The 10,490-nt window shown below is 29.6% G+C and overlaps 2 protein-coding genes and 1 long non-coding RNA gene across 3 annotated transcripts; all 3 read left to right on the top strand.

The window, feature by feature from the left end:
* The first annotated feature begins 930 nt into the window (after positions 1-930).
* Positions 931-2,387, top strand: LOC112906249. Its single transcript, XR_003232232.1, has 3 exons — positions 931-1,085; positions 1,191-1,900; positions 1,962-2,387. It is a non-coding gene; the product is annotated as an uncharacterized LOC112906249 (long non-coding RNA).
* Positions 2,388-6,734: 4,347 nt separating this feature from the next.
* Positions 6,735-7,461, top strand: LOC108741720 (growth arrest and DNA damage-inducible proteins-interacting protein 1-like; the record flags this gene model as incomplete). The annotated part of the gene is made up of 2 exons (XM_018476613.2): positions 6,735-7,120; positions 7,226-7,461. Coding segments are annotated over 2 exons (615 nt in total), but the record flags the coding sequence as incomplete, so codon positions are not given.
* A 159-nt stretch (positions 7,462-7,620) lies between these two features.
* LOC108741719 (dynein intermediate chain 2, ciliary-like) lies at positions 7,621-8,815 on the top strand. Its single transcript, XM_018476612.2, has 2 exons — positions 7,621-7,917; positions 7,997-8,815. Exons 1-2 carry the CDS (start codon positions 7,648-7,650, stop codon positions 8,726-8,728), a joined length of 1,002 nt encoding a protein of 333 aa, XP_018332114.1. The 5' UTR covers positions 7,621-7,647; the 3' UTR covers positions 8,729-8,815.
* Positions 8,816-10,490: the final 1,675 nt, after the last annotated feature.

The following is a 10,490-nucleotide window of genomic DNA, read 5'->3' as shown; positions in this document are numbered from 1 at the left end:
CGCACTTTCTGTACCGATGAATCAATTTTTTGCTTGTTTACTTTTTCATCACCGGCTTGTTGAAAAAGATCGACATTTTGATCATTAAATGATTCACATCCGTCATTTCCATTAATATCATCCCGAAAATCATTATCTTTTTGAACTTGTTCTAATACACAATCAATTTCATTGTCACTAATTATTGAAAACATTGCTTGATTTTTTATTATAATTTCCTTGTTTTCATTATAAATTAATTCATATTTATCATTTTCAATGTCTGATTTCTCATTTCTCCACGGCAAGAATAGTAATATTTGCTCTCTATAATAATTTGCTGGATCTTGTTCCAGCTTATACCTTCGATATCTAATAATTGCTGATTTTTGACGTTTTGTATTATTTTTATCACAATTATCGATATCCATAATCTCATCATCATTACTGTTCAATTTTTTTGTTTTATTCATATTATAATTAGCTGCGAAATCCGCTAAACAAATATTATCAAGATTTAATTCTCTTTTACTATATTTTTCAAAAATATCAGGCATATAAATTTCAGTAGAATTTGCTTCTAACAATTTCAATGCTTTTTCTGATTTCAACATTAAAACACGTTCTGCTATTGGGCTCGTATTTATAAATACAGATTTTCGACTCTTTTTCGATAGTTGCATCGATAAAACATGATACACACCCTCTTGAGCAGACATTAAATTACTATTTAAAAATACATTTGCAAGGGTGCGAAGTTTTTCTTTTATAGATTTGTTTCCAACATCACAATCTTGCGCAGCATCTCTCAATAGTTTAGACAAGCCGCCTTCAATTTTACTAATATAATTTGTAACATAGCTTATAAGAGCATACTCATCAAGGATAAATTGCAAATCAATATTCGATTCAAATAATTGTAAAATATGTTTATTATACGCNGGTATAAAATCATTGGATATACCGGCTGGAGCACTCTGGCTTACGGAAGAAGGTATCGAAGATAAAATGGAATACGAAAGAGCTTACAATCCACATACCCTCCAAGAAGGTTGGAAAATTTTAGAAGAAAAAAGACAAAATGAAGAAGAAACTATTCGACTAAGGTACTTAGTATTTTTCAAAACTTTCGTACAACCATTAGATATAATTAATTCTCGATGTAAAAAACGTTACTAAAAATTGACAATAATAATCTAAATGTTTTCCAGGGATAAAGAAATAGGAGAAAATCTCAAGAAACGTTTCGTCTGGGAGAAAGAGTTGCAAGATAAAATAGCCAAGAAAGCAGAAGCATTACGTGTTGCTCGAGAAAAGAAATCTCGATTAATTGATGAAGTTTGTCGAAAGTTAGGTTTTGCGGTGAATCCGCGAGACCCTAAGTTCCAAGAAGCCCTTGAAAAAATTAACATTGATTTAAGAATCATTATGATAATGTAGATGATAACAATATGTATGAAAATCAAATTGTTCTAGTTTTTTTGATGAAATCGACGAAAAAAACAAGAAATCCGAGGTTTTTATTGAAGAAAAAAAATGTAAAGAACGAAAAATAACATTGATCGAATCTGAAACAACTTTTATATTTAAACTATTACAACTAACAAAAAACTTGGATACTTCTACTAGTGGAATGGTGTCAACGGGTAGCAATGAATACGAAAATGTTAGAGATAAATTAGATTCAATTAGAACAGTAGTCGATAGTGCAACACAAACATTGACAATTCTCATGAAGCCTAAGTTTACATATTTGACAACATCGAAAATGATTAATTGTGCAAATTCGACTAACAATTGGATAATGTATGATACATACTGTACTAAATTTGTGAATGAATCGAGCCAGTTACTTGATAACAAAATATCAAATGAAATATTTGATTCGTCAGAAGTAGAAGCTGTAAGTATTAACTAAGAAGTGAGTAGTTACATATGTAAGAGAAAGATATGTTTATTAATAGAGGCATATTAATTTTCAGAGTCGTTTGAAATTTATGAAACTGAGTAGTGACTTAAGAATGAAAGCAGATAAAATGACTTGTTTGTACGAAAATGTAAGATTTGCTGGTGCAGTGAGAGAGATGGAACAAATAATATGTTTGAATTTGAATGCTCAGAAATGTTTCAGAGGCCTGACAAAATCTAATAAATACGATTTAGAGTCAAATATTAATTACCGTTTACAATATCTGTGGAGTTTTATTTATATTGATTTAAAAAAAAGAAGAATAAATAGTGTTTGTTGGAATGGAAAAAATTCCAATCTTCTGGCAGTCAGTTATGAAGGAGAATTGAACGAATGTAGTAGAAATATTTTAATTTGGAACATGAAACATCATTCTCAACCTGAACGATTATATAGACTGAATTTTGCAATCTCAGATATTAATTGGAGTACTAAGAAACCGAATCTCTCAAACATTGTTTATAACAATATGAATTTGTTATAAACAATTCAAAATAGCATATTTGATCATTTAATGCGAGGGCTCTTTAGATTCAGTTTTCTCAGACGAAATACTGTTTCTTATGGGTTTATGGAATGACGAACACTCAAACATAAGATAAATAACCATGGATCCATATATGTTAAGGTGAGTAGAGTAGTAATTATTACTAGTTAATGAAGTATCATGCGAAAGATTCAATATAAAAATTATAATTTACATTCTTGCAAAATTTGTACTCTAACGCATAGTTTTTTTTTTATTTCACAAGCATATGTTGAAGTTTGATATATGATGTTTTAATTTTCAGCCATCAGATAAAATTGTTAAAGTTTATTACTCTTCTACAGTAATCATTATTACAAAATGATTTAAAGCACATTTTCCCTTATTCAAGCGAAATATTAAAAAAAAAATAAATATTCGTGCAACAATTAACAAATTAACTTATTTTCAATTTAATCTCATTGTCATTTCAGCAAATTCAATAGAAATATCAAAGTACTTTTGATTTCATTTTTTTTTTGAAAATAGTAAATTAAATAATATTATTTACGAAATTACTTGGGTATGATTATTTTAGGTTTTTTAGAGCAAAAATATTTGTAAATAAATATAAAAAATTACATACATATTACATATATATTTTCTACTTTATAATTATCGATATATGTATAAAAAAATATGATTATTTACCTTATATTTTACTGTATTCACAATTATTCACTATTAGACACAAATTTTATTTATAATTTTTAATTAAACAAACTTTATTCACCACTTTTTATCACAAAACTTTTCAATTTCAATCGTCTCAAACCTTTATTATGTTACTATGGCAACGCGTATTCCAATTTGATTGGTCGTTCAGAATCCATCATTTTTAATTACATAAATTACCACAAGAGGCATTGTTTAAAAATTCATAATATGCAATATGTGATGAATGTAATCCTAAAACAAGAGGCATTGTTTAAAAATTCATAATATGCAATATTTGATGAATGTAATCCTAAAACAAGAGGCATTGTTTAAAAATTCATAATATGCAATATTTGATGAATGTAATCCTAAAAAAATAAGATATTTATATTTATTTTACATTATCTTCTTTTTTGAATGAATCATCTAAACGTAATTGTCTAATACGTTGCTGAGTTTTTACATTCTCTTCTTTTTTGAATATTATAATTAGCTGCGAAATCCGCTAAACAAATATTATCAAGATTTAATTCTCTTTTACTATATTTTTCAAAAATATCAGGCATATAAATTTCAGTAGAATTTGCTTCTAACAATTTCAATGCTTTTTCTGATTTCAACATTAAAACACGTTCTGCTATTGGGCTCGTATTTATAAATACAGATTTTCGACTCTTTTTCGATAGTTGCATCGATAAAACATGATACACACCCTCTTGAGCAGACATTAAATTACTATTTAAAAATACATTTGCAAGGGTGCGAAGTTTTTCTTTTATAGATTTGTTTCCAACATCACAATCTTGCGCAGCATCTATATTCTCAACATTATAGTAACACCTATAGTCGTCATTCAAGGAAATGGTATTAACTTTTTCTCTAATAAAATGCGAACTATATGATTTCTCATTATCGATACATCATATTGATGATTCGATTCCGGTGATTCATTATAACATAGCAACGTTGCAAAATATATCGCGAATGCTCCACAATCTATTCCGTTATCTTGCTGTTGGACTTTGTGGCACACATAATTCTTTTCGAATTTATATAACGCATTCAAATATTGAATTTGCTCTATATCTAAGCGATTTCTATTTAAACTATCATATATGTGAACATTTCCATTCCCATCATATTTTGTACATATCCAATGACCTATTTCATTTGAAAGTAACAAAGATTTCAACATATACTCAAAAAAAAAAAACAGTAGAAACGTGAATTGCTGCAGTAATTCTTCTTCTGCACCATGTAATTCGTTAAAGCACGGTAAAGATAGGAACGGTTTTTCTTCACACTCGTCACAGTAAGTATCGACTTTTAGGGTACGATTAGAAGCGTACCTTCTGTCATGAAGTTGGTTATTCTTGTAACAATTCTTGCAACATCTTCTTACCTTGTGCTTACTTATTCCTTCTTTTCTCTTTAGTGTATGTACTCGACATCTTTTTGGATGTAATTCAATGTCTGATTCTTCATCTGTCGCATTTGTGAGGTGTGTTATAACTTGCTTTTTGAAGTCTGTAATGCTAATATTTTGCTGCGTAGCTTGTTCGTATAATATAAAAGCATTTACCATAGATGCTGTCAACAGTAATTCAAATGCTATTTTCCTATACCACTTAAGTGATCGTAGAAGAGGATTTGAGTAGGATCCCATTTGATCAGATAAATCTACTGGAGCCTTGCCACGGTTATAATCTACTATAATTTTAGGAACTTCCCTAACCCGTCCATTTTTAGTTTTTTGAACCATTTCATCATCGTGTTTGTCGGTCAACATGAGTACCTCTCTCTGGTCTTTCCATTTGAGTATTGTTATTCCATCAGGGTTTTCCATTGCGCATACATCTCCTTTTTTTAGTTTCCCATTCACGTTTTTTGGCAAATTCTTGCGATTCTTTCGAATCGTACCTATCAAATGAGTGTCAGCCGCGATCATCTTGTTTGCCAAAGATACACCTGTGTACCAGTTATTGGTGACTAATGTTCGCCCCTTTCCCATAGCATTTTGTGAAAGAGATATCACAATATTTTCTGGTGTGATCCGTTCACCATTGGCTTCAGTACCTGCGTAAATCTTCATGGAGTATGTATAGCCGGTGCCCGAACACAGCTTGAATAGCTTGACACCATATTTGTGCCTTTTAGACTTTATATACTGTCTTATCGTCTTATCGATAATCTACCTCTAAAAGGTAGCATAGTTTCATCAACACATACGTACTTGTCAAAGAGTATACAAAGCTTTGTAATTTTGTTTGTCTAATAATTTCCGTATTTTGTGCAGTTTTTCTCCTGGTGAAACGTCATTATTATCAGCAAAGTGAATAGTTCTTAGCAATAATTCAAAATGATTACGGCTAATTATAGAAGGAAAATTTGTTTTAAACAAGGGACCTGTAGACCAGTAGTCTGCAAGTTTGGGCATTTTGACTAATCCCATCCATGCAATAAGACCTAAAAACTTTCTTATTTCTGATTTAGATGTTGGACTCTACTCACGTAAACGTGAGTTATTAGTTGTGCCATTTCCTAGTAACAAACAAGTGGCGTAGTGACTTGTTTGATCTACAATAAGAGTAAAAGCTTGCAATTGGTCCCCAATCATTGCCATCACCATGAACTGGTGCAGGCGGTTCGTTAGAAGAAACTGACTCGACCCCTTCTGTTACGTGGTCGAAGGGATTATCTGCTAATTCAAGTCCGTTTCCGTTATCAATAGCTTCCGCATTATCAACACTTGTTTTCTCATTATCAGCACTTATTTTCCAGTTTTCTAAATTGTCACGGGGCAAAATATTATTTTTCGAAAATTTATTACAATTCTTTTACTTGTAAGTAAAATGTTACCTTTCTTTCCAGACAAACTCAGCTTAATTTACTTTACGATACTTGCAGCAACTTATTAGTAATTTAACGGTTTTCTTCTCTCACCAGTTACAAGGTTAAGATAAAAACTACTGTCGGTACTCAAGCCCCTTTGTCGCTTGTACATACACTCAAATTTGGTAAAGGTCTAGANATCGTCTCAAACCTTTATTATGTTACTATGGCAACGCGTATTCCAATTTGATTGGTCGTTCAGAATCCATCATTTTTAATTACATAAATTAAAACAAGAGGCATTGTTTAAAAATTCATAATATGCAATATTTGATGAATGTAATCCTAAAAAAATAAGATATTTATATTTATTTGAATTATAATAATAATAATCACGTAATACTTAAACCGGTGTTATCGATATTTATTTATTAAAAATAATTCAATTCCGAAATTTTTGAAAGATTTCAAGAATAAAAAGTTACATTGAACACCATCTATGAGAATATATTGTCAACATCAACCAAACCCAATGTTGGTATGACGAATGGATTCAGTTGAAAACAAATGGAGCACTCGTCAGTAGATTGTTTGAATACACGTGAAATAAACTAGTCAGTAGATTGTTTGAATACACATGAAATAAAAAATTTTTTTACTTTTTAAGCAACAATGAACGTTTTCACTAAATACAGTAAATATTTATTACGTTCATGTATCTATTATGAGAAGGTTTTTGCTCTAACATTCACATGACATTATGCAAAAACTAAATGGAAAGATGAAGAGCTTGATTCAATCTCAATAGAAGAAACTCCAAAATATATAGACACAATATTTGATGAACAACAACAAGAAATTTTAAAGAAAAGAAATAAATCTCAACTGAATCCTCAGCATCATAATATTCTATTTAATAGACGACTTTATAATCAAAGTATAGAAGACTTTCATGATACTATAAAATACAAAAGAAAATTGCTAAGTAGATATGGTATAAAATCATTGGATATACCGGCTGGAGCACTCTGGCTTACGGAAGAAGGTATCGAAGATAAAATGGAATACGAAAGAGCTTACAATCCACATACCCTCCAAGAAGGTTGGAAAATTTTAGAAGAAAAAAGACAAAATGAAGAAGAAACTATTCGACTAAGGTACTTAGTATTTTTCAAAACTTTCGTACAACCATTAGATATAATTAATTCTCGATGTAAAAAACGTTACTAAAAATTGACAATAATAATCTAAATGTTTTCCAGGGATAAAGAAATAGGAGAAAATCTCAAGAAACGTTTCGTCTGGGAGAAAGAGTTGCAAGATAAAATAGCCAAGAAAGCAGAAGCATTACGTGTTGCTCGAGAAAAGAAATCTCGATTAATTGATGAAGTTTGTCGAAAGTTAGGTTTTGCGGTGAATCCGCGAGACCCTAAGTTCCAAGAAGCCCTTGAAAAAATTAACATTGATTTAAGAATCATTATGATAATGTAGATGATAACAATATGTATGAAAATCAAATTGTTCTAGTTTTTTTGATGAAATCGACGAAAAAAACAAGAAATCCGAGGTTTTTATTGAAGAAAAAAAATGTAAAGAACGAAAAATAACATTGATCGAATCTGAAACAACTTTTATATTTAAACTATTACAACTAACAAAAAACTTGGATACTTCTACTAGTGGAATGGTGTCAACGGGTAGCAATGAATACGAAAATGTTAGAGATAAATTAGATTCAATTAGAACAGTAGTCGATAGTGCAACACAAACATTGACAATTCTCATGAAGCCTAAGTTTACATATTTGACAACATCGAAAATGATTAATTGTGCAAATTCGACTAACAATTGGATAATGTATGATACATACTGTACTAAATTTGTGAATGAATCGAGCCAGTTACTTGATAACAAAATATCAAATGAAATATTTGATTCGTCAGAAGTAGAAGCTGTAAGTATTAACTAAGAAGTGAGTAGTTACATATGTAAGAGAAAGATATGTTTATTAATAGAGGCATATTAATTTTCAGAGTCGTTTGAAATTTATGAAACTGAGTAGTGACTTAAGAATGAAAGCAGATAAAATGACTTGTTTGTACGAAAATGTAAGATTTGCTGGTGCAGTGAGAGAGATGGAACAAATAATATGTTTGAATTTGAATGCTCAGAAATGTTTCAGAGGCCTGACAAAATCTAATAAATACGATTTAGAGTCAAATATTAATTACCGTTTACAATATCTGTGGAGTTTTATTTATATTGATTTAAAAAAAAGAAGAATAAATAGTGTTTGTTGGAATGGAAAAAATTCCAATCTTCTGGCAGTCAGTTATGAAGGAGAATTGAACGAATGTAGTAGAAATATTTTAATTTGGAACATGAAACATCATTCTCAACCTGAACGATTATATAGACTGAATTTTGCAATCTCAGATATTAATTGGAGTACTAAGAAACCGAATCAATTAGTTATTGGATGCTATAATGGAATAGTTAAAATTATTGATGTGAGTAATAGACACTTGGCAATATTATGCGTTATTACTCAAAAATCTGTATATAAATATTTACGTATCTGGAATGTTAAATGTTGGTGTGATGATGATCATGAGTATATTTTAACGAGCAATGAAGATGGGAAAATTTTCTGCAGTAAAACGAAGGACGATGATGGTATGACAGAGAAAATAAAAGTATCAAGAACTGATAATAATAATTGGAAGCAGAAGAAAAACCAAATTAATAGTTTCGAATCACGGTAAAGCCTGTTTATTATTTGGTGAAGTTGATAATGTAAAGTAATTGTTGATAAATAGCAAAAAAGATGGAAGTCGAAGAAAAGAAACGCAGAAGAGAATTGAAGAAACAAGAATTAAGACCGAAAAGAGTATGAAAAAAATCGAAAATAAATCTTCAAAAAAACCTGAACCTACGTAAACAATCTAAGTTTCAAGGTTCATTAATTGATGGTATATAGATAAATTTTATTAACTATTATTACTTTACTAAAAATAAGAAACGATCAATATATTAGTGTTTAATCAAAAAGCTGCAAAAGTTAAACGATTTTTAATTGTGGAAGGCATCTACATTAACACTGAACAAGTTTGTCCACTTCCCGATTTAATAAAATTTTGTAGAAATAAATTAAGAATTTTTATTGATGAATCTGTATCTTTTGGAACACTCGGAAAAAATGGAAAAGGAGTAACTAAGCATTTTGGTGTTCCTAGACATGAAGTCAATCTAATAATGGGTAAATGTATATGATTAAATTTTTTTGTCTTTAAATGAAACATTAATAATTAAAAATATTTTTAGAATATCTTGAATGGGCGATAAACTCAATTGGCGGTTTCTGTGCTGGTTCATCATTTATTATTGAACATCAACGGCTTTCTGGACTTGGTTATAGTTTTCTGCATCACTTCCTCCACTTTTAACTGCTGCAGCTATTACATCTCTAGATATCATTGAAGAAGATCCAAGCATTATTGATAAATTAAAAAATAACTGCTTCACTTTTCAAACTAGATTGAGTGAACTACCGCATTACCTGTGAAACATTCATATCTAAGAAAACAATATGACCGATCTGAGGAGCAAGAATTATTATTGAAAATATCCAAAAAGTGTATAGAAAATAATTTAGCAGTGATTCAACCTGCTTATTTGGATACTGAAAAGAAATTGCCACGCCTAAGTCTACGACTGTGTATTTCAAGTATTCTTGATACAGAAGATATTGGATTTTGCTATAGAAGTATTAGAACAATGTTCAAATGATGTTTTTTCCAGATACTAAATGATTATTAATATATTGAGTGAAAATAAAGCTATGGGATTTTAGAAATGATTAACCTAAAATGAATTGGGAAGAAAATAAGAATAAATTTTTTTTAATCTTCATCATAACATAAACTTTCTATTAAAAAAGGTTTTTAATAGTACATCTTAGACGCATAATAGTTTAATTTTATCAATCAAATTAATTATTCAATAAGAATGTTCAAGATCAATGTTACTTCCACAATCATATGCGCTGGTTATATTATTAATTACTACATTAAGTTCTTGTTCTTCTACAATGACTTAATCATTGATAGGTGAATCATTCATCTTTTCTATTAAGGATTCCATTGTAACACAATTTTATAAATACAATCATAATAATTATTTGAATTTAGACCGACAAAACTAAACATTACTCTAATTGCTGTGGAAGTGCATTGTCGATAAATATTAAGTTATGACATCAGTTGTATCGCATACAAAACGAGTTAGAATTTTGTATGAAACCATTTTAAGACTACATCGTGGAATACCAACTGAAATTCAATCTCTAGGGAATAATTATGTTCGTGATAAATTTCGTAGGCATAATGAATTAGAAGCTAACATTTTTATGAATAAGTGGACGGTAAGATTGTTATATAAAATATGTCATCTACCATTAAGATTAATTATTTTTATTTTATAGGATTATGCAATATCTTTAGCAGAACAATTAAGCTTAAAAGGACC

Source organism: Agrilus planipennis, unplaced genomic scaffold (assembly GCF_000699045.2).
Source record: "Agrilus planipennis isolate EAB-ADULT unplaced genomic scaffold, Apla_2.0 scaffold239, whole genome shotgun sequence".
Taxonomy (NCBI): Eukaryota; Metazoa; Arthropoda; class Insecta; order Coleoptera; family Buprestidae; genus Agrilus; species Agrilus planipennis.
This window is presented reverse-complemented; position numbering and strand designations above follow the sequence as displayed.

What these genes read in the sequence shown, in the direction of transcription:
- LOC108741719 (XM_018476612.2), top strand. Translation starts at nt 7,648, where the DNA reads ATGGTGTCAACGGGTAGCAATGAATACGAAAATGTTAGAGATAAATTA. An exon ending in ATTCGTCAGAAGTAGAAGCT is followed by an intron (nt 7,918 to 7,996) that starts GTAAGTATTAAC and finishes ATTAATTTTCAG; the next exon opens with AGTCGTTTGAAATTTATGAA.